The sequence below is a fragment of the Schistocerca cancellata genome, chromosome 1, assembly GCF_023864275.1.
Source record: "Schistocerca cancellata isolate TAMUIC-IGC-003103 chromosome 1, iqSchCanc2.1, whole genome shotgun sequence".
Lineage (NCBI taxonomy): Eukaryota > Metazoa > Arthropoda > Insecta > Orthoptera > Acrididae > Schistocerca > Schistocerca cancellata.
In genome coordinates this window covers 554604276-554629710 of record NC_064626.1, presented here as the reverse complement: position 1 = coordinate 554629710, position 25435 = coordinate 554604276, and the positions used below count along the sequence as shown (strand labels likewise).

The 25435-nt window shown below is 40.6% G+C and overlaps 1 protein-coding gene across 3 annotated transcripts in view; it reads left to right on the top strand.

Moving 5' to 3' along the window:
* LOC126180574 (phospholipase ABHD3) overlaps positions 1–25435 on the top strand; it is an 87089-nt gene that overhangs the window by 26144 nt on the left and 35510 nt on the right. For all 3 annotated transcript variants that reach the window (XR_007536689.1, XR_007536688.1, XM_049924705.1), the window contains exons 5-7: positions 6624–6803; positions 6895–6946; positions 19180–19345. Coding sequence is in view for 1 of the 3 variants with exons in the window: in XM_049924705.1 (XP_049780662.1) it covers positions 6624–6803; positions 6895–6946; positions 19180–19345 (398 nt within the window). In the remaining 2 variants the exon portion in view is untranslated. The remainder of the gene's footprint in view (positions 1–6623; positions 6804–6894; positions 6947–19179; positions 19346–25435) is intronic.

Here is a 25435-nt window from a genome sequence, read left to right as displayed (position 1 = left end):
TTGCTCCCCAAATAGCAAAACTCCTTTACTACTTTAAGTGCCTCATTTCCTAATCTAATTCCATCAGCATCACCCGACTTAATTCGACTACATTCCATTATTCTCATTTTGCTTTTGTTGATGTTCATCTTATATCCTCCTTTCAAGACACTGTCTATTCCGTTCAACTGCTCTTCCAAGTCCTTTGCTGTTTCTGACAGAATTACAGTGTCATCAGCGAACCTCAAAGCTTTTATTTCTTCTCCGTGGATTTTAATACCTACTCTGAATTTTTCTTTTGTTTCCTTCACTGCTTGCTCAATATACAGATTGAATAACATCGGGGAGAGGCTACAACCCTGTCTCACTCCCTTCCCAACCACTGCTTCCCTATCATACCCCTCGACTCTTATAACTGCCATCTGGTTTCTGTAAAAACTGTAAATAGCTTTTCGCTCCCTGTATTTTACCCGTGCCACCTTCAGAATTTGAGAGAGAGTATTCCAGTCAACATTGTCAAAAGCTTTCTCTAAGTCGACAAATGCTAGAAACGTAGGTTTGCCTTTCCTTAATCTAGCTTCTAAGATAAGTCATAGGGTCAGTATTGCCTCACGTGTTCCAATATTTCTATGGAATCCAAACTGATCTTCCCCGAGGTCGGCTTCTACTAGTTTTTCCATTCGTCTGTAAAGAATTCACGTTAGTATTTTGCAGCTGTGACTTATTAAACTGATAGTTCGGTAATTTTCACATCTGTCAACACCTGCTTTCTTTGGGATTGGAATTATTATATTCTTCTTGAAGTCTGAGGGTATTTCGCCTGTCTCATACATCTTGCTCACCAGATGGTGGAGTTTTGTCAGGACTGGCTCTCCCAAGGCTTTCAGTAGTTCTAATGGAATGTTGTCTACTCCCGGAGCTTTGTATCGACTCAGGTCTTTCAGTGCTCTGTCAAACTCTTCACGCAGTATCGTATCTCCCATTTCATCTTCATCTACATCCTCTTCCATTTCTGTAATATTGTCCTCAAGTACATCGCCCTTGTATAGACCCTCTATATACTCCTTCCACCTTTCTGCTTTCCCTTCTTTGCTTAGAACTGTGTTTCCATCTGAGCTCTTGATATTCATACAAGTGGTTCTCTTTTCTCCAAAGGTCTCTCTAATTTTCCTGTAGGCAGTATCTATCTTACCCCTAGTGAGATAAGCCTCTACATCCTTACATTTGTCCTCTAGCCATCCCTGCTTAGCCATTTTGCACTTCCTGTCGATCCCATTTTTGAGACGTTTGTATTCCTTTTTGCCTACTTCATTTACTGTATTTTTATATTTTCTCCTTTCATCAATTAAATTCAATATTTCTTCTGTTACCCAAGGATTTCTACTAGCCCTCATCTTTTTACCTACTTGTTCCTCTGCTGCCTTCACTACTTCATCCCTCAAAGCTACCCATTCTTCTTCTACTGTATTTCTTTCTCCCATTACTGTCAATTGTTCCCTTATGCTCTCCCTGAAACTCTGTGCAACCTCTGGTTTTGTCAGTTTATCCAGGTCCCATCTCCTTAAAGTCCCACCTTTTTGCAGTTTCTTCAGTTTTAATCTACCAATAGATTGTGGTCAGAGTCCACATCTGCCCCTGGAAATGTCTTACAATTTAAAACCTGGTTCCTAAATCTCTGTCTTACCATTATATAGTCTATCTGATACCTTTTAGTATCTTCAGGCTTCTTCCATGTATACAATCTTCTTTTATGATTCTTGAACCAAGTGTTAGCTATGATTAAGTTGTGCTCTGTGCAAAATTCTACCAGGCGGCTTCCTCTTTCGTTTCTTACCCCCAATCCATATTCACCTACTACGTTTCCTTCTCTCCCTTTTCCTACTGACGAATTCCAGTCACCCATGACTATTAAATTTTCATCTCCCTTCACTATCTGAATAATTTCTTTTATTTCACCATACATTTCTTCAATTTCTTCGTCATCTGCAGAGCTAGTTGGCATATAAACTTGTACTACTGTGGTAGGTGTGGGCTTCGTATCTATCTTGGTCACAATAATGCGTTCACTATGCTGTTTGTAGTAGCTTACCCGCATTCCTATTTTCCTATTCATTATTAAACCTACTCCTGCATTACCCCTATTTGATTTTGTGTTTAAAACCCTGTATTCACCTGACCAGAAGTCTTGTTCCTCCTGCCACCGAACTTCACTAATTCCCACTATATCTAACTTTAACCTATCCAGTTCCCGTTTTAAATTTTCTAACCTACCTGCCCGATTAAGGGATCTGACATTCCACGCTCCGATCTGTAGAACGCCAGTTTTCTTTCTCCTGATAACGACATCCTCTTGAGTAGTCCTTGCCCGGAGATCCGAATGGGGGACTATTTTACCTCCGGAATGTTTTACCCAAGAGGACGCCATCATCATTTAACCATACAGTAAAGCTGCATGCCCTCGGGAAAAATTACGGCCGTAGTTTCCCCTTGCTTTCAGCTGTTCGCAGTACCAGAACAGCAAGGCCGTTTTGGTTAGTGTTACAAGGCCAGATCAGTCAATCATCCAGACTGTTGCCCCTGCAACTACTGATTGGATTTATAACAAACTATAAAGTTTGGGGCAGGTCCACCAAAAATGCCAATACTGAGACAACTATGCTGTTTAGTGTACATTGAAACACCTTCTGTTGGGTTTAGAGCAGTGGTGCTCCAATCAAACAAAGCCTGTAATTTACCAAAACTGTCTGTGTCAAAACTTCATCAGCATTCAGTCACACCAGAGGCGCATCACTACTGAACTGCTCTAACAGCAAACAGTAATGTAAGTGTGGCACACTTCAGCTGCTGTGATAGTTCACCACACTCAAAGAGTTAATAGAGATTACATTATTATACAGACATTGAAAATATCATGAAATATGCAGTTGTCATTGTCACAATTAATAAAATGTTTCCGGCTGTTATGCCACGGTCGAATGGATTTCACCTTAAAACCCGGTATTTCATCCCCATCTGCAGAGGAGATTTTCAAGGGGGATCAAAGCTTTGTTGGCTGTCCGATTCACACTCTTGCTTGCTGCTGACTACAGTAAAATTCCACATCCCGAGGTTCCGCGCAGTGGCGTGATGTCACATGTTTTGAATATGCAAGCATAATTGGCTGTTATCGACTGCCATCATCCGCTGTTGCTATCATCCCGTCGTGGAAGACTGGTACACATCTTCTTCAGCACCGAAATCCAAATGTCATTCAATTTCATGCCCTCCTCCTTCCTATTGAAATTTCTGGGGTGTTTTGCAATCTCTATGGCCTCTCTGTATAGTCTTTCATGGTATCCACTTGTGGCTGCCAGTACCTGAGTCCTATCAAAATGAAAGTTGTGGTCTCCTGGCTGTGAGGCATGTTGCACAACAGCTGATCTGTCAGTCTCCCCTCTTCTGCAGTCACGCTTGTTCTCTTAAAGTCATTTTCTGACAGTTCTTTTTGTAGTACCATGTAAACCTCCACACAATTACATGGAATCCTATAAATTCCAGCTTTTTCCAGTGGTTGGCTAGCATCCTTGGCCAGGTGATCTTGTATCTTCCATGTAGGTGTGTAGATTACTGCGATGTTCCACTTTTTCAGGATTATTCCTACGCGGCCAGTCACATCCTTAATAAATGGCAGGAAAACTTTTAATTTCACCAGCTCTTGAGCATCGCTGTAATTTCTACGCAGTGGTCTTAAATGCTCCTTTCATCTCAGTGAACAAATAATCATTCTTGAGGAATGCGTTGATGAGATGTTTTAATTCTGCATCAAGCAGCTCCGGTTCACAGATTTCCCTTGCTCTGTCCATTAATATTCTTATGATGCCTCACTTTTGTTGTAGTGAAATCCATTCGACCATGGCATAATAGCCCAGAACATTTTATTAACTGTGACATTTCCAGTCGTGAAAGTTCACATTTTACAGTTGTCATTGAGTTTTTCTGCTTTCATAATTTAAAAAAATAGACAAACTCATCGTAAATACTAGGAGAAGAGGAGTGATGTGTGGGGGAGGGTTGTGAGGGAGGGAACGGAATGGGGAAGATTGAGTACTGGGGCCCCTGAGGACAGTATAATATATACTCTCCGGCGTCAAGGAAAAATGGCCTTTAGAACAATGGTTGTAACACAAGTCAGTGTTCTTCTGACTTCCCATCATAAAGTGCATGTTCTGTTATACACACAATCTTTCATCTTAGATATTAATTTAAATATGATTAACTCAAGTGTGTGTGATATTTCTGTTATTCTATTCCTTATTGTCTCCAAGAAACAGACATTTTAAAACATAACTTGCTTGGATTTTGTTACATGGATATTTCAGAGTGTACATTCCAGATTTGTAGGAAGCCTAAAAAATCAAGATATTGAATACTGTGTACAGAATAAATTAATATGACCTAAAATGCACATATCTTTCATAAAGTTGTAGTATCAGATGGTCATTATTGTGAAACAAATTCTTGTTAAGGACCAAATATTGCTAAATACATTCAGAAATCTGAATACTGTCATCACTGTGTTTTAACCTTAAGCATTTTGTTGAATTGAAATTGATACTACTGGATTGAGTATATAATTATTTCAGTTATTCCCAAAGTGACCATATAGTAGATTGTAGAACATGACATAGTTTTATTTTTCCATATTGCGATCCAACCTAATTTCTTGTCTTTGGGATATAATTATTAGCTTCAACACAGGTTTTCCATTAGTGCCAATAGTTTCCAGTGTCAGTTGTGTCATTTTTCCCATACTCCATATGTGAATGGAACTGGAAGAAACCCTAATGACTGGTACAATGGGGCGTACCATCTGCCATGCACCTCATGGTTACTGCAGAGTTTAGATGTAGATGAAGAAGAAGCAGTCTTCTTCTGCCATCCCGTACATTTCCTCTTCAGTGATGGCTTGACTTTGTTCTCTATCATGCCTGAGCAGTACAAGCTGTTGATAGTGGATTGTTCCTCCAAAAAATCGCAGAAAATTGGACCATGTGCACTACAAAAAAATGATTAACAAGATCTTACCAGCTGATAGTCACATTTTGAATTTCTTATGGGCAGATAATTCAGGGTGCTTCCACTATATACGTTGATGCGTGGACTCTGGCTGAAAATTATGTATCCAAGTTTAATGACAAGTTAAAATCCTGTACGAAAATGCATAACCTTCAGTACTGAAATGGTCTTTGAGTTCAATGCACAAGTGATATATCTCTTCTTTTTGATCAGTAATAAGTTCTCTGGAAACCTGCTTTGCACAAATGTTAATGTAGTTCAATTTGTTTTGACTAATGGAATGAGTTGTGCTAACATTTGCTTGATATTTTGGAGTAATTTTTTCAACTGTAACTCATTGGTCTTCTTGGATAAGTGAATCAATAAGAACTAGGGATCCTCACAGTAACCTCACAGTATATATATATTCACTTATGAAATTTGTTGTTAATAATCCAACCCAGTTCAAAAGCAATAACAGTGTGCATAGCTATAACACCAGGAGAAAGGATGATCACTATGCAGGGTTAAATCTGACTTTGGCACAGAAAGGGGTAAATTATGTTGCCACAAAAGTCTTTGGTCACCTACCAAACAGCATCAAAAGCCTGACAGATAGCCAACCAACATTTAAAAATAAATCACAAGAATTTCTAGATGACACCTCCTTCTACTCATTGGCTGAATTTTTAGATATAAATTAAGGGAGGGGAAAAAAAACCAACTTAAACATTAGTGTCATGCAATATTTTGTGTAATGTAATATCTTGTACAGACATCTTTTATTAACCTGACACGTTCCACATCATTACAAAGTGTCGTATTCATGATCTATGGAACAAGTATTAATTTAATCTAATCTAATCTAATCTACTTGCAGTGTCAAAGCCTATGCTTGTACCATATGGACAGAGTGGTGCTTGTCAGTTACACTATTGCAGCCACTTTTTAGCTTTTCCATCCCCACGTAAAAACTCGCACAACTGATGCAACAACTTCCACATTGTTTATTAATCTGAGTGAGAATTGTTGATGACTACAATTTCTGAAGGATAAAAATTGGATTTCAGAATGCTGTTCTTCAAATTACTTTCTTCAAGGAGACATGTCATCATAACTATTAACATTAGACATTAGGTTTACATAAATATTAATTGAACAAATGACTACCACTCTTTTCGAGATTGCCAAGTAACATGTACAAACTTTAAATTCTGTGCATTAGGTGTTGCTTTCACTATATATATTTGTCCATGTAATTACTGAACAACCTTCGTATTTACATTTTTGTTATGTCCATGCAGTCAGTGTATTAGCATTCTAAAAGGAGAGTAAAACTTGAGTTGATTCCAATCCAATGATAACGTTACTTTGGAGGTAATGTGAATGTTCAGAAGTCATTGATTTTTCCAGTATTGTTGTAGTATGATTACTGTGACTTAACACAAAATCCATTAAAATAACAATTATCTTTAATGCAACCTTTTGTTCACAATTCTCATAAAAGATTTGTTGTTTTAGCCTAATTCTTATCATTAATATTTATTGCTTCAAAGTTTTCAGACAGACATACATTATTCAATTGATATCATGTTTTGTTCATAATACAGATTAATCCTTGGAAATTACTTGGCTGCAGAAGAATTGGCAGCGCGGAAGAAGTTTGTAGCTGCTATGGTTATCTCAGTACCATGGAATGTTTTTAAAGGGTCTGAAAGCATTGAAAAACCCTTTCTGAATCTCATGCTCAACCGGCATTTGTGTGAGGGACTTTGTAAACTGATTGAAGGGTAAGGGCCATTTATAATAATCAGATTCTCTTAAGCAAAATGTTTATAGGGTTTTATTTCACCATAATCTTATCTTTTTTCCTTTTTGTAGGGCAGAAGAACTTGGTATTGATGTTCCTTGGGACATGAATGAAATTCGAAAGGTATGTAAAAGTGTAATGACAAGGGAGACCATCTTTATAATGGCATTCAGAAAATTTTCTAATACTTTTGATGAGCTCTGAATTTTCGTACACTGCCTTACAAAAAGTGAAGCAACAAGAAGAAATGGTTGGATGTCCATTTAATGTCATACACATACACACCACTGGATTGATTAGAGTTGAAATTCTCTCCGACAGATAAATGGCCACCAGAGTGCGTTAGTGTTGTTTATGGTTAGTGTTATTACCTGGCTTTGTAAGGTCTATAAGAGCCATGAACATTATCAGCTGTCAAGTAATTACTGTGGACACAGAGATGTCCCATCTCTTATGAGACTATGCTATCAGCACCCTTCACAGTTTGAAAGAGGCCTCATTGTGGTTCTCCATTTGACTGATTAGTGGAATCGTGCAATATCCAGATTTGTGAGGCATTCGGATGTGACAGTGGTTGGATGTTGGACTGTATGGGCTGGCATAATCATCATCGAATTTCCAATTGACCATGTTTGGCCACCATAAAGGAAGATTGCCACACCATGCGCCAAACACATCATAACCCCTTCATATCTGTATGTGTCCTCCTAGAATAAGTAATGGACTCTCTGCAATATTGTGTGTCATCCTGCAGCATTGGTTGGAGACCTTAACAGCACATCACAAAGGACTGTGGTTAGTGTGGTGCCTTTGCCAGGAAGCATGGACCACTGATGAAGTGTCACATTATGTTCAGCAATGAATTGTGATTTTGTATGAACAGGATCTATCATCAGTGAGTATGCTGATGACCTGAGGAGAAGTCTCATTCTTCCAATGTTTTGCAGAGGCATAGATGTGTTACTCCTGACATTGTGGCGTGGGAAGTCATTTGGTACAATACCAGTGCATGGCTGAACACTGATTGCACAACAGTACATTGTGGGTGTCCTGTGTGTTACCTCTCTGACAACAGTACCGTGGTGTTTTTCTTTAACAGGACAATGATCATCCACGTACAGCACACATCTCTGTGAACTGACTGTATGATGTTGAGGTACTCCTGTGTCCAGCAAGATCCCCAGATCTGTCCCTGATAGAATGTGTGAGACCAGTTCGGGCATCAACTCCAACCCAGGGTATCAAGGTTCAGTTATGACTGCTGTGGGCCAGCTTGCCTCAGAAGGTGATTCAACAGCTTTATGAGATGCTTCCCAAGCAAATCAGCACATGCATCCAGGCCAGAGAGGGTGCAACATCATATTGATAAGTGAACTCGTACTGCAAAGTTATTTGTAAATTTAATTCTAGTTTGTAATCGCTGAAATAATATTACATACTCTCTCAATCCATGAAGCTTCATTTTATTCCCTTCTCCCCTTCTGGGTGTTTCACTTTTCTGTCAGGCAGTGTAGATGTATGTATACTATTATCACTTTGTCTTGATTTATTCATAAAAATGATGAATATAACCCTAGAAAAAGTTGTTGAGACATGGTCAGCTCTGTCTGATAACACAGATTGGGGTGGTGGTGTTGGTGGTGATGTGTTCCAGACTTTATACAAGTTCCTTTCTGTGTCACTGATTTCAAAACCATAAGTACTTATACAGATGCTACCGGACACTGGTAACAATAACAGAGGTCCCCCAAAATGAGATTGATTTTGTCACTGCAGGTGAATGGAGGTAATGTAAATAAGTGTTTTGCAAAACTGGACTACACACTGTATCAGCCCTCCATGTCCTGTGAATCAGTAGATTAAGATTCTTTTAATTTCACAGTACAATTTTTCTGTGGGATCCTACTGTCATTTTAAAACGGCAATAATCTACAGCCAGCAGTGGTGTTATAATCCTCACTTCAAGCTGCAACGTATATTGAAAATAAATAACTTCTTTAACAACAACATAAATGGTCATTTAGTCCATGAACCAAGCAGGAATGATTTGTGGCAAAATAAACCACAAACTCATGATTTGTAGCACTAAACACGCAGTAAACAGTTGGAGCGTTGCAGTGTCCACAGGTAGAGGTGAGACGGATAACAGCAACAGAGGCAGAGATCGCTGCCAGTTGGCCTTACATTTGACTTGCTCTGGATGCTCGTATGACTCTCCTGTGACATTGGCCTCCGCCTCACCAAAGGTGCCCATGCCAGATGTGTGCAACATTGCACATATTCACACGTGTGTATCACCAATCTGCACATCTGGTGTGGTTGCTGAATATGGCTCCTCTTCTTTCTCAATAATATTTTCTGTATAGAAGATGGTATACTGCCTTCATCTCAAAGCAGTCATTTGCATTCATTTAACTTCTGACTGTAGTTCATATAAGCTCACCAGACAAAATGTTAGTCACCCCAGTACAAGAACACACTTGTCACTTTGGCGCAATGTAGGTGGTGTAGAACTGGTACCTGCAGTCCCGTTACCTTCAACTACTGACATAAGTCGTGTCAGTGAAGTGGTGTGTGTGTGTATAGATACTAGATGGTTGTAGGGCATCAGCACTGTAAGCGGAGTGAAAATGGAAATATGCTGAATGGCAGAAAGCAGGTATCATTTTTGGACGAGTCGGTTACCATACGATGAAAGGAATTGGCAAATTTGTTGTGTATCAAAGCGAACAATCCATTGTGTCTACAAGGAATGCAGCCATGTAGCATGGTCCAATGAGTGTGATTTTGCTTCATTTTCAAATCATTGATGGTGTTAAATGCACTGAAGGTGGTATTGTAATGTTTTTTGGATCCCCTTTCCCCCGGGCCATAACTTGGGCCCACTCATTCAGGTTACCACGAACATGAACCGGGTTCAAGACACAAAGGAATTAAAGCCATTAGCTGCCAGTGGACAGTGATTTATAACAGTGAGCCAATTGTAAATTTATTTCAGACTGGGATTTGAACCCTGGTCTCCTGCTTACTAGGCAGATGCACTGACACCATGGCATTTGGACTCGATGATTACCACAACTGCACGGACTATCCTAGCATGCCTCCTGTCAGACCCAAATTCTCAACTTCTTCCACACACTGCTGATGTAGTGGCCCTGCTCATTAGCCTCATTACTTGTGGGATCTCACTGATTCCCTGACAGACATGTCAAAGAACAGACGCCATTTTGATCCTGCAGCCACTATGAACCCAAGAGGGAGACCCAGGTTTGAATCCTGGTTCTGCACAAATTTTCCACTTGCTCCATAGATACAAATCAATAACCACTGGCATCTACATCTTCATGGATACTCTGCAAATCATATTTAAGTGCCTGGCAAAGGGTTCATTGAACCATCTTCATAATAATTCTCTATTATTCCAATCTTGTACCGTGCTCAGAAAAAACGAACACCTATATCTTTCAGTGCAAGTTCTGATTTCCCTTATTTTATTATGGTGATTGTTTCTCCCTACGTAGATCAACATCAACAAAATATTTTTGCATTCAGAGGAGAAAGTTGGTGATAGAAATTTCATGAGCAGATTCCACTGCAACGAAAAACGCCTTGTTTTAATTATGTCCACCTCAAATCCTGTATCATTTCAGTGGCACTCTCTCTTCCCTATTTCGGAATAATACAAAATGTGCTGCCCTTCTTTGAACTTTCTCAGTGTACTCCGTCAATCCTCTCTGGTAAGGATCCCACATTGCGCAGTAGTATTCTAAAAGAGGGCTGACAAGTGTAGTGTAGGCAATCTTTTTAGTAGACTGTTACATTTTCTAAGTGTCCTGCCAGTAAAACTCAATATTTGGTTAGCCTTCCCATCTTATTTCTTTAATTCCTCTCTGTCTTGATTCAAAATGGCTGCAGGATCAAAATGGTGTCTGTTCCTCTGGACATGTTTCTGTTCTTTTGGACATGTCTGTCTTCGACATCTTTGTGATGAGTGTACTGTGAACACTCCTGTTGTCCAAAATGACAGCAGTCATGTTTATAGGACTGCATGCTTATATTCCCTCTTGGAAAAGCAGTCAAACCACCCTATCATACTGTGACTGCCCCACTAAGTCACCTGACCTTAATTCCATAGAAAATGTGTGGGGATCTAGTCATTGATGACTGGTTTGAGCTGGATATGGCAAACCTGAAGAAACTTTTGGGTTCTCTTCCGAATTGAGACCATTATTAGCAGTATGATTCCTGGGAGCAACTCAGCTTTCCTCTGGTGTGTTTATATGCTAGTATGAACCTTCTAGAAAGCTTTCATGCCACATACTTTTGCACCACTGGAATATGCCGAGACTTGTCTATGGAAACTTAGTTGCTGTGCTAGATACTTCTGTTGCTTAGATTTTCTCAGTGACATTTTTTACATGGAAAATGCTATTCCCTTCACAGGAACAATTTGTATTCATTTAACATCTGGCTCTAAGTCGTGTCTGTCCCAGTACACAGTATTCTCACGTCCAATTATTCCCACAGTAATTCAAATGAAATTGACAATTACTGTTCAGTTAATTAATTAGTATCTGTTGTTCAAGAACCTCCATTATATACCTCCGGACTCTGAACCACTTAGGTGTCCATGGCAGTTGTGTTGAAACAAGTAAGGAAATCGCCATAATGGATCCACTGTCAACACACATCCTGAAAGATCACTTATAGAAGCAACTCAGATGTCATATCTTATAAAAGTGGGATACTCTGTCCACCCCAATGAACTTTTAATCATTTAAACTTCCTTTACAAAGTAGAGGTCATTTCTTCACTGTTCTCAGATGGACACTACAGTTTTATGTTGCATCACTACATACTACAGCGAGATAACTTGGTCCAATACATCACTACATGTCCATACGCACTTAACCTGTGACATACACATCATCTCCATCACCTTCCCCCACCCCCCTACCCCCCACCCTCCAGGGGGCTCGCCACTCTTTGGCGGGTTCATGCTTGGCTACCACAGAGCCCCAGCCTTTGCAGTATTGTTTCCCTTCCGTGCTGCATGTCTATCCTCTTGCTATTCTTTTTCCCCTCCCATGGGGAACATGTCTGGGGTGTTATCGGGAATGTTCTGCATTCTTTCACTGACGAGCGAACAGTCTCACCTTTGTCTTTCACTCCCTTTTCCTTTCTTTCTTTCCTGTCTCTTCTTGTTCCTCCACTTTGGTGTTTGAGGATTCTCTTTTTCTTCTTCCTCCCTGTGTGCTCCTGAAGGCCGGCCCATGCGTCTGACGCATAACAGGTGACTGGGTAACGTATAATTCCCAGCCCTGGGTCGACAGGTAGGGTTCACACGTACCCCCTAGTACAGGCCGCGCCCAGGAAGGGGTGATTGCCTGAGCTGCAACCTTCCCACCTTCCCAAATTGCAGATTGGTCCCTCTAACAGGTGTTCGGGAAGTTTAACCTGAGGTGTGAACAATCACCTAAGGTGGGTGTGCCCCCTTGTGAAGGGCTCCCAGTTGGAAGGAGCACACCATCAGAGATGCTGACAATCATTGGGGATTTCCTCGCGATGAGTAAATCTACTTCCCACTCGAACATCTACAAAACATAAACATAATGAGGCTAATAATTCAAAGACCGTTCCTGCTGTACCACAGTTCCCTGTGGTTTCATGTACTGTAGATGGTCAGTCCTTCGCCACGGTAAATCCGTTTATTATTCATAAAGATGTAGATGAAATTGCTGGCCCTGCTCTTGTTTACAGAATGGCACTTTGCTTTTGGAAAGCACTTCTGATTCTCAAGCACAAAAACTGCTTGCTGCCTTGCTCCTCCGTGGTTACCTGTTCATGTTGAGGCCCATAGAACTGTGAATTGTTCCTGTGGTGTAATTTACACCAGCTTGCTAGACGGTCTAACTGAGGCCGAAATCCAATCTTACGTCTCAGATCAGGGTGTCATTGCTGTCCATCGTGTAATGAAAAAGGTAGGTTCCTCCTTAGTGCCCATCTGCACTCTCTTTCTCACCTTTGATAGAATGGTGCTTCTGTCCAAGCTCAAAGCAGGCTATGAAATTATCACTGTCTGGCCAGACATTCTGAACCGGATGCACTGCTACCAGTCTCATCATTTCAACCACACTTGAACATCTTGTCGACACCCAGCCACATGTGTCACCTGTGGTAGGGATGTGCATGAGGGCCATCGTCCACCTTCTTCTCCCCACTGTATCAACTGCAATGGTGGCCATGCCGCCACCCCTTTGGATTGTCCAGTGAGCTGTTCAGGAGATCTGGGTAAAGAAAAAGGTACCTTATCAAGTTACTGGCTAGTCACAAACCCTGCGTTCTCCCGTTTGGTACCTATAGTTCTGTTCTTGTTTCCCTTCGCTTAATGAAGGACATCACTATGCGGACATGTGACCTCAAATTCACCTCTGAGGTTATGAAACCACCCAGTGTCATGTTATCTTTGCCATCCCCCTGTCCAGCTGTGCAACAAGCCGTCAAACTCTCGCCTCAAATGGCAAAACCACCAGCTACCCCCCCCCGGTAGGCCGAAAAGAACATGAGGAGTACTCCTGTGAAGACTTCCTCCATCCCTCCAGCCAAACAACACCCGAGTCTTCATCTAACCAGAAAGGCTCAAAGAAGTCCACTAAAGGCAAACAGTCTTGTCCTTCACCATCTCGAAGATCCTCTTCAGTGGTGTCGCCATGTGATACCTTAGCCTGGCAGCCTCCGTGTTGCCAGTGCGCACCAACAACCATTTTTCAGCATTGGACTCCACAGGCCAACCACACAAGTGAGCTGATGCTTCTGTGGACCCCATGGAGCAGGATCTTCCAGCTTTTGTGTCCTGTAGTAGCGCCTCTTCCCCAACTGTTACACCACCAAGGTGACGCCCCTACATCTCTTCATCTCTTCCTCGCTCTGATTCTCCTGCAATGGAACATTCACGTCCTCCGATCCCACAAAGAGGATTTATGGCTGCTTTTAGTGCAAAAGAGGTAGCTGGATTTCATTCACTAGTTCTTTTAATAGTTCCACACCTTCCTCTGTCATGTGGGCCAACCTCTGACGGCTCTCTGGAACCAAGATCCATTCACCAATTTCTGGCCTGACAGTAGCTGATGTTATCATGGACCCTACTGCTATCTCCAACACCTTGGGCCACCATTTTGCAGAAGTTTCGAGCTCTTCCCACTATCACCCTGCCTTCCTCCATCGGAAACAAGAGGAGGCAGCTCGAGTGATACCCTTCTCTTCTCCAAATCGTGAATGCTACAATGCCGCATTTACTATGAGGGAGCTAGATCATGTTCTCAGTTCATGCTGATCCTCCACCCCAGGGCCAGACGCCATCCACATTCAGATGTTGCATCACCTTTCCCTTGCGGGCAAGTACTTTCTGCTTAACTCATACAACCACATCTGGGCAGAGGGCACATTTCCTGGACGTAAGCATGAGGACAAAAACCTTCATTCTAGCTACTGTCCCATCTCTATTACCAGCTGCATTTACAAGGTAATGGAACATATGATTCATGCCCGGCTAGAGTGGTGGCTCGAGTGTCGCCATTTACTAACTAATGGACAGTGTGGATTTAGAGTGCAGCATTCTGCAGTTGACCATCTCATTACTTTGTCCACCCATATCATGAATGGTTTTCTGCAGAAATCCCAGACTGTGGATGTGTTTTTCGATTTGGAGAAGGCCTAAGACACCTGCTGGAGAATTAGTATCTTCCATACTCTTTACACATGGGGCATCCGTGGGCGCCTGCCCTGTTTTCGTTGGACATTTTTACAAGACTGAGTTTTCAAAATGTGTAGGGGTTCTGCCTGTTCAGAAACATTTATCCAGGAAAATGGTGTGCCTCAGGGTTCCATCCTGAGTGTCATCCTCTTTGCTATCACCATTAACCCTTAACCCTATAATGGCCTGTCTCCCACTGGGCATCTCCGGCTCCCTTTTTGTTGATGATTTTGCTATCTATTGCAGTTCTCCACAGACATGTCTCGCTAAGCAGCATCTTCAGTGCTGTCTTGATCATTTTTACACCAGGAGCACCGACAATGGCTTTCGTGTTTCCACTGTCAAAACCGTTTATGTGAATTTTTGGTGGTGCAAATGGTTTCTCCCACCATCTCTACATCATGGGCCTGTTGCCCATGTGTTCATAGAAACTACAAAATTCCTGGGGCTCATGTTCAATAGGAAACACTTGGTCCTCCCACGTCTCTTACCTGGCAGCCCACTGTACACAGTCCCTCGATATCCTACGTGTCCTCAGTGGTACTTCCTGGGGTGCCAATCAAACCACACTCCTCCATTTGTACTGGTTTCCTGTCCGTTCGAAATTTGACTATAGGTGCTTTGTTTATGTGTCTGCGTGACCGTCCCTGTTACGCCGTCTCAACACTATCCACCATCACGGCATCCGTTTGGCCACGGGTGCCTTTTACACTAGCCCAGTTGAGAGTTTGTATGCTGATGCTGCTGAACTACCACTGTCCTACTGCTGTGGCTTTCTCCTCAGCCAGTATGCATGCCGTTTGTCTGCCATGCATGGCCACCCCTCCTATGCCTCCTGCTTGGAAGATTCCTTTGATCGTCAGTATGGGGCTTGTCACTCTTCTCTGTTACCTCCTGGAGTCAACTTTTGGCACTTGCCTTGGCAGCTTAACTTTACACTACCTGCAACTTTCACAGTGGTGGTGAACCCTTGGCTTCATGAAGCGACCCATTTTAACCTAGGCCTTCATTCACTTCCTAAGGACACTACTCCAGCGTCAGTCTATCACCTTCAGTTTCATGACCTCCGCCTGGAACATCGCGATAGTACCTTTGCATACACTGGTGGCTCTCGGACCGACTGTGGGGTAGAGTGTGCCTTCATCATTGGCACCCGTGTCTTTTGATATTGGCTTCCAGCAGACTCCTCCGTTCTTACAGCTGCATTCTTCACCCTTTATCAGGCCACAGAGTACATCCAGCGACACAGGCTTTTCAATTGTGTCCTCTACTCAAACACACTCAGTGTGCTTCAAAGTCTATGTGCGCAGTACACTGCCCATCCCTTAGTGCAGTGGGTCCAGGAAAACTGTCACTTGCTCACTCTCGGTGGAGCCAGTGTCATGTTTCTGTGGGTTCCTGGTCATGTCGGTCTGCCAGGAAATGAGGCTGCTGACACTGCTGCCAAGGCTGCAGTACTCGTACCCAGCCCGCGAGTGCCTGTATTCCCTCCGATGATCTCTGCATTGCCATCTGTCAGGAGGTGGTGTCCCTTTGGCGTCGCCAGTGGTCCTCCCTTCACGTGAATAAGCTTTGGCTTATTAAGCCTCTCCCAGTGTCTTGAAATAACCTCCTCTTGGTCTTCCCGCCAGGAGGAGATTATTTTAACTCAGTTGCATATTGGGCACTGCCTTTTTAGCCATCATCATTTGCTAAGTGCCGCCACCTCACCACTTTGTACACATTGCGTCCAAATTTTAACTGTCCGCTACCTCCTGATGGATTGCCCTTTTTTTTAACCATTTACATTCCAGCTTGGGTTTGCCATCTTATTTATAAGCCATTTTAGTGAATGATGCGTGGACTGTCGACTGTGTTTTACTTTTTATCCCCTGAAGCAGTATAGTGAAGGCCATACAATTTTTAGTTTTGGACCTCCATTTCTGTATGGTGTCTTTTCTGGCTCTTTTCGCAAGTGCTTGTTTTTAGCTATCTTATCTTCTGTCAATTGGGATTGACGCATAGTGGTTTAACTCCTCTCTGTGTTCGTGTTCTATAGTTCTGACTTGGGCACGTATGACCCCAGTTGTTTTTTGCACCCTAAAGCAAAACAAACAAAACAATCTCTATCACTCATTGCCACAGGTCACAGCTGACAACACAAGGAAGATGGTCCTTGTTTTAACCTTCCTAAGGGAAATTGGATATTGCCACTTCATTTACAACCATTTGTGTGGCACCATCACAGCCCTTAGACCAACTCTACCCCATATTACCAGGAAAGTTTTACTGTTTGTTGGTTGGCTATAAGGATAGAAGGACTAATAACCATAATATTGAGTCTCTTAGAAATTATGTTCATTAACCCAGTATGCACCACCTTCTGTAAACCTTTCGTGACAGCTTACAAATGCATAACCAGCCACAGGCTACCGGTAGATCTTCACTCTTGAAAATATTTGCCATGAGTTCAGACAATTGTGTAGTTTGTTGGAGTGCTATAGCTGCTGTGCTGTGCAAAGGATGAGTGGCCAGAAGATTATACATGGGGATTCTTCTTACCTGAACCAACTTATTTAAAATTTACCATTTGAGATTAAGAAATCACAATTAAAGAAACTTGGCAGAAGACTCTTTATGGAGAAATAATCAGTCTGGAATAAAGGGACTGAAAGATTGCACAGGTCAAGCTTCATAATGAAATAACACAGTTCAGTACTGGATAGTATGCCAGCTTATGCTGAGTGGAGAGCTCCCTGTGGTTTTCTTTCTTTCTTTCTTTCCCCTTTTTTTATTTTTTTTATTTTTTTAACAATTAAGTTGGTTTCTGTAATCCTATTGTTTCTGCATGCTATGCAACCAAGAGCAAGTACAGTTTTCATCTCAAATGGGGCAACGCTTAATAACATTTATTCTGCTCTGACTGAACAGTACTATATGGATTTCTGTTCACATACAGAAACATAATTGCTTAAAGCAAATGTAAAGCAATGTAAAGGTCATAGTAAAATCTGAATTATTTTATGCATAAATTGTTATATTCAAGAGCAATATGTTGACATTCCATTCTGTTCAAAGATAAATATGTAATTAGGAATGATTAAATATTACATGGCTATATTATATAATAAAATTTTGAATAAATTCTACGACAAGGTGAGTGAGAAATTTGAAGCAGTATATACTGCTTTGCAAAACTTAAGTATGAGATAGATGAGATAACATGGCATATTAACTACTCAGTTTAAATGAATGAAAGTGTGGGAGCATGTTGCCAGAGGTCTTTAGTTGTGCACAAAGTTGGATGTTACATGGCACAAGATCAGCTTGACTGTAGTGTGAAAGGGGGCTGGCACCTCAACACGAAGTAGTTGAAAGAACAATAGCCCAGGAGTTTGGTATCTCTTGTGCATAGGGAGCATTCCAGATCACAGGCACTGCTGCCCAAAGGAGAGGAGGTGGTTTACCATATTCATCTACAGCAGCAGGTGACGTTGTGCAATAGGCAGGAAGAGACAAGTGTTAGACAACGGGTGCAGTTGCCATCACATTTGACAGTACTGCAAGGCATGCAATCCTGCACTCCACAGTGGGGTGGGGGTGGTCTCCTTGTCCAATGCCACCAAGTTGTGTTCCGTTGATACCCACACATAAGTGGCACCATTTGTGGGTCCCAAGAGCAAAGGGACTGGACCAACAAGGAGTGGGGTTGTGCGCATTTCTTGCATGAGAGCTGGTTCAGTCTGAGTTGTGATTCTGAACATATCTTCATATGGCAAGAGATGCACCCAGGAACATTGTCGAACATGATTGCTTTGGTGGTCCAGGTGCTATGATGTGGAGAGGCTTAATGTTGCATAGGCATACTGACTTCCAAATCTTTGAACATGGTACACTCACCAGTCAGTGTTATTGTGACAATGTACTCCTTCTCCACAAGTATTTTTCACAGATGTATTGGGTCCTAATGTTATTTTTATGGATGTGCTACATGACCGCATCAAACAGCATAGGGGGACAAATTCTTAGAATGAGAGGGTATTTGGCGAATGGACTGGCCTGCCTGTTCCCCTGACTTAAATTCCATCGAATACATGTGGGATGTGGTAGGGAGATGTACTGTAGCATGTGGACAGGCAACAATGACCATCCAGCAGTTATCAACCACACTATCATTCCCTACCACAAGAACTATAACATTGTGGACAGCAAGAGAACATCTTGCAGAGCAGGCATTGCTGTCCACCCTATTAAGAATCGTATCCCACATTTTGTAATGTCCAGGAGACCATCATAATTGTGGTGACTTCAGGTAAAAATTGTCTATGAATAAAAGTGCTATTCCTGTTCATTTTGTTGTATATTTCTTTCATGTACCTTCTGTACTGTACCAGTTCTCTCTATGTATGGTCCAAGTTTCATCAAGCTATGTTACTTGGCAGTGACACATCATGTGAAAGTAATCTGCACAGCAATGTATACTGTACTTTAAAATTTTGATGAGGACCAAATTTTTTTTACTTGTGAACTGTGGCATGAAGTTTGTAACTTTTTGAAATGTGTATCTTAGAATGTACTAAAAAAAAAATCTAAAGTTTTCCTGATGATACTCTTTCTTTAACAGAGCAGAACAATAAGGGAGTTTGATGCAAACTTCACTGTGAAGCAGTTTGGTTTCAAAGATGTATTTGACTACTACAGTCAGGCAACACTCCACAACAAATTGCACAAGATAGCAGTACCTTTACTTTGCCTGAATGCGGCAGATGATCCCTTTCAGCCATTAGACGGTAAGTGTTATGTGATTATAGAGGCTACATCAATTGTAAGCTTAAAGTTGAAGCTGTCACTAGGAAAACTGCAATAAAATATAGGGTTTTTCTAACGTGAAAATCATTTGTGCCTGGTTTAATATTGATAAAGTCCTGGTGCAGAGTAAATAATTTAAGAATTAAAGATAACAGATGACAAATTAATAGAGGTGCAAATTCGTTGAAAGGTGCACAAACAAGACATTTCATACAAAGCCTGGCTACTGAGTGTTCTCTCTCTCTTTTCTATCAACCCTACCTGTTAAGGGTCCCAGATTGATGAACAGTACTCAAGAACCAGTCAAGCAAGCACCTTGTAAGCCACTTCATAGTGGATGAATTACATTTCCTTAAGATTCTTCATATGAATCTGTCTTGCACATGCTTTCCCCCCCGTTAGTTTTATGTGATCATTCCACTTGAAGGTCACTGTTGATAGATAATCCTAGATATTATACTGTTTCCAGCAAGTGTCATCACTAGTGTAGTTATACACTAGTGGATTTCTTTTCTTATCTACATTTATTTACATTCAGGGCCTGTACCGTTCATCAGTCCTCTGCCAGTCATTCTGCTCAAGATTACTATCTTCTGGCATTGACACTTTCTTTTAGGCAACCACATCATCTGCACATTGTCTTAAAGGAGCTTTTGATGCTTTCTGCTAGGCTATTTATATACATTGTAAACAATGACAGCCCCTTTCACACTTCCTAGGGGCCCCCCGAAATATCTGTCAGTTTTATTTAATTAAGATGAACATATTGAGTTCTGTCTTCAAAGAAGTCTTGAATTCAGTCTAAAATCTGGTTAAATATTTGCTAGTCTCTTTTTTTCCTTCTTCTTCTTCTTCTTCTTCTTCTTCCTTTTTTTCTTCGCTAATCGAGAGTGTGGGACAGTGTCAAATGCCTTCCCTAAGTCAAGGAACATGGCATCAACCTGACTGCCAACAACTGCAATATTTGGTGTGCTTTGTAGCTCTGAAAAGGGACTTTTCTGAAAGCTTGCAAAATTCTGTCTTTTTTTTTGTGTGTGCCTTTCAGCAAACAGTGTAGAGATAATCACTCTCAATATAAAGGTGCCTCATTTGTGTGTGTGTGTGTGTGTGTGTGTGTGTGTGTGTGTGTGTGTGTGTGTGTGTGAGAGAGAGAGAGAGAGAGAGAGAGAGAGAGAGAGAGAGAGAGAGACTGTATGAACAATTCTCATATGTGCAATTCAGAGAAGCTGGAAATAGGAGAAGAGAGGAGGCCAGATGATATAGGTTATGAAATATCAAAAGTGGCCATACTGAGCTGAACAGCATGCTATTAACTTACAGCCTTGTTTGAAGTATAAATGCTGTTTGCTTGTGGAAAAATGAAAAGACCACTGGCATGCAGGATTCATCCATAATTCCTTGTACGAGTTACGGAACATTGGCTGTTGTGCTTTTGAAAGTTTTAATGATGATTTAATATTAGAAATGAATAACAGATAGTGAATAAAGGACAGAAAGATAAACTGTCAAAGAATAAATAGAAAAATTGCACTAGGGTCAGAAGAGAGACTGATACTGCTGGCAACGAAATTTGGAATTCTTACTATTTTAATAATATTAATTAAGGATTTAGATCAAAGGTAGCTTAAGACCAAACTTATTGGTTACAGTAATGTCTGAAGTAGAGGGAAAATGAGGAAATATAATGAGAAGGTAAAAGAGAGGGGGGGAGGGGGGTTGGGAGAACATACACAAATTATATGATGGCATGGGGGGAGACATAGGGGGTTTGTTTATTTCAAGTATTCTGTATGCAACTGCTAAATTATTCCATTAGAGAAGATAAACTAACCTGCCAAGATTGCTAATAATAACCTTTATTCTCGATAACTGGTTTCAGTTATGTTTTTTATGAATTGTTAAATCCTGTGTTAAGTAATCTGTTGTATAGGAGTTTGCAGTAACTGTATCAAATCTAAATTCAGCTTCTACATAGGTACATTGTGTAATTAACACCATAAGAATATTTTTTAGAGTCTGCCTTAATTATTAATGGCAGTTATTTTGTATTTATTTATTTCTTATTTATTTATTTCGTGTTCTGTAGATCCAGTTAGTGAGTCAATCACAAGGATATGGAACGTTTCAAATTGTACAGGATTCAATTTAAACTTACAATAAATACGAGGGCAATTCAATGCCAAATTGTACATAGTTTAAGTAAGACATACTATAAATACAGTAATAGATACAATGTCAGCTAGATAACTTAACAACCATTTAACAGAAAAAGGAGTTTCAAATAAAGGTTAAAAATAAGAGCACAAAGTTAAATCAGATATTAGGCCTACAAGAGTAAATACAGGTACAGCCAATCTGTTGTTACAAAGAGTGTGCTAATGCTCAAATGCACAATAAAATGAATTGAACTACTTCTAGACATGATAAGTTTAGTGGTGGTATACATTTTCTTTCAAATATTCATCCACAGTATAAAAAGATTTCTCTGTTAGGTAATCTTTGAGAACTTGTTTAAATTTTGGCAGTTCTGTATGAACACATTTGATATGTAGTAGTAGAGCATTGAACAGCTTAATGCTGGAGTAGTAAACTCCTTTTTGTACCAGTGTGAGATGTTTCATTTCAAAATGTAGAGTGTTTTTGTTTCTGGTGTTATAGCCATGAATATAATTTGGTAGATAGAATAATTTTTGCACACAAAGGTCAGCAAGGGAAAAATATACTGTGAGGCAGTTGTTAGGATACCTATCTTCCGAAACAAGTGCCTGCAAGAGTGTCTTTGATGGACCCCACACATTATTCTGATTGCTTTTTTTTTGGATGGTGAAAACTTTTTTTGCAAGTGGTTGGTTCCCCCAGAATATGATAGCATATGACATCAATGAGAAGGTAGCTAATAGGGATATTGGGCGACAGTTTGTAACAATGCTTTTATCACCTTTTTTAAAGAGAGGAATCACTACAGCCAATTTTAGTCTGTCAGGGACAATCCCTTCTTGTAGGGATGTATTGTATATGTTGCATAAGACGGGACTAACAAATTTATAACAGTGTTTCAGTATTTTACTAGAAATATTGATGACTTCGCTTACAGTAACTGGAGGTAAAGATAACTGTGGGATTCTGTTGCTAATAGCTTTCTGTAGGAGGGACAATGATTCTTCCATAGAACCATTACAGCCTGTCTTCTCTGCTGCTCTCAAAAAGTGGGTATTAAATATTTCTGCAACAAACTCAGGTTTCTTTATGATACTGTCCCCTGTTTTAATCTCTACCTGAGACATGTTCCCTGTTGTCCTGCCAGTTTCCCTATTTATTACATTCCATATAGTTTTAGTTTTATTTTCTGAGGTTTCAATTTCTGATTTTATGCACATGGTTTTAGATTTATTTTCATCCATGTTGTCGCCATTGCACTGTAATATAATCACATATGTGGTTTCAAGTAAGAAATACATGTTAAACTAGCAACACATGTTGGTCCAGTTGTCAACACCTACCCTTTACTGGCCACTGCCTCCCAATTTAGCAGTGACCTGGATGCAATGATGTACTGCATTGTGAATGACATAAGATAGGTGTATGTGGTGAATGACTGTATATATAGTTCTTTTAGTTTTGACATGTTGATGCATTAGTCTTCTGTTCTGTTACGTACCTGCCAGTTCATGGGAAAGAGTGCTTTTACTGCTATTTTAGGTCATATGCCATAACCAGTTCATTGAGGCATGGTGTTACACTGTATATTACAATTGCTTTGTTTATAGTCCCACTGTATAAGTGCTTTCTAGGTCTGCAGATGGTAACATTGATTACTGAAACCAGTTATTGCAAATATTGGTTATTATTAGTGACCTTGGCAAATAAGTTTTTCTCTAATGTATTACCACATATCACTCTTTGCTTCTCAAAATGAGTAAACTAAAATATGAAGCTACTTTTTTTGCATTTTATATGTTTTACTGTATTCCATAAAAAGTGTCAGTCCTCTAAAAAATGTATGATTTTTTAGAAGTGTCTTGTTGGATAGATAAAAAAAAATCTTTTTTGGAACTGCTAAAGGGAGGTTCTTGTACATAATGGATTTTCCAGTTTCCTGCATAGATAAGGATTAGTTGCCTGCATGTGTACTCCAAAGATATTATTGTCTTTGGCACTTCTCTATAGACAGGTATCATTGCACTTTACTGTGGTTTGTGTAGTATGTGTGGAGATGTAGATATCCTTGTTTTTCATAAACCCCCTTCTCAATACCCCCTCAGTTTCATTCATAATTTACTGCCTCCTGCCCCAACTGCTGTCTTTCCCCACCAATGAGTCCCTCCTCACACAGCATTTATGAAAGTATATACAAAATTTCGTACAGGAAAATTATAGAGACCTTTGGAGAAAAGAGAACCACTTGTATGAATATCAAGAGCTCAGATGGAAACCCCGTTCTAAGCAAAGAAGAGAAAGCAGAAAGGTGGAAGGAGTATTTAGAGGGTCTATACAAGGGTGATGTACTTGAGGACAATATTATGGAAATGGAAGAGGATGTAGATGAAGATGAAATGGGAGATATGATACTGCGTGAAGAGTTTGACAGAGCACTGAAAGACCCGAGTCGAAACAAAGCCCCGGGAGTAGACAACATTCCATTAGAACTACTGAAAGCCTTGGGAGAGCCAGTCCTGACAAAACTTTACCATCTGGTGAGCAAGATGTATGAGACAGGCGAAATACCCTCAGACTTCAAGAAGAATATAATAATTCCAATCCCAAAGAAAGCAGGTGTTGACAGATGTGAAAATTATCGAACTATCAGTTTAATAAGTCGCGGCTGCAAAATACTAACGTGAATTCTTTACAGACGAATGGAAAAACTAGTAGAAGCTGACCTCGGGGAAGATCAGTTTGGATTCCGTAGAAATATCGGAACACATGAGGCAACACTGACCCTACGACTTATCTTAGAAGCTAGATTAAAGAAAGGCAAACCTACGTTTCTGGCATTTGTAGACTTAGAGATAGCTTTTGACAATGTTGACTGGAATACTCTCTATCAAATTCTGATGGTGACAGGGGTAAAATACGGGGAGCGAAAAGCTATTTACAATTTGTACAGAAACCAGATGGCAGTTATAAGAGTTGAGGGGCATGAAAGGGAAGCAGTGGTTGGGAAGGGAGTGAGACAGGGTTGTAGCCTCTCTCCGATGTTATTCAATCTGTATATTGAGCAAGCAGTGAAGGAAACAAATGAAAAATTCAGAGTAGGTATTAAAATCCATGGAGAAGAAATAAAAACTTTGAGGTTCGCTGATGACATTGTAATTCTGTCAGAGACAGCAAAGGACTTGGAAGAGCAGTTGAACGGAATGGACAGTGTCTTGAAAGGAGGATATAAGATGAACATCAACAAAAGCAAAACGAGGATAATGGAATGTAGTGGAATTCAGACAGGTGATGCTGAAGGAATTAGATTAGGAAGTGAGGCACTTAAATTAGTAAAGGAGTTTTGCTATTTGGGGAGCAAAATAACTGATGATGGTCGAAGTAGAGAGGATATAAAATGTAGACGGGCAATGGCAAGGAAAGCATTTCTGAAGAAGAGAAATTTGTTAACACCGAGTATAGGTTTAAGTGTCAGGAAGTCATTTCTGAAAGTATTTGTATGGAGTGTAGCCATGTATGGAAGTGAAATGTGTACGATAAATAGTTTGGAAAAGAAGAGAATAGAAGCTTTTGAAATGTGGTGCTACAGAAGAATGCTGAAGATTAGATGGGTAGATCACATAACTAATGAGGAAGTATTGAATAGGATTGGGGAGAAGAGAAGTTTGTGGCACAACTTGACCAGAAGAAGGGATCGGTTGGTAGGACATGTTCTGAGGCATCAAGGGATCACCAGTTTAGTAGTGGAGGGCAGCGTGGAGGGTAAAAATCATAGAGGGAGACCAAGAGATGAATACACTAAGCAGATTCAGAAGGATGTAGATTGCAGTACGTACTGGGAGATGAAGCAGCTTGCACAGGGTAGAGTAGCATGGAGAGCTGCATCAAACCAGTCTCAGGACTGAAGATGACGACAA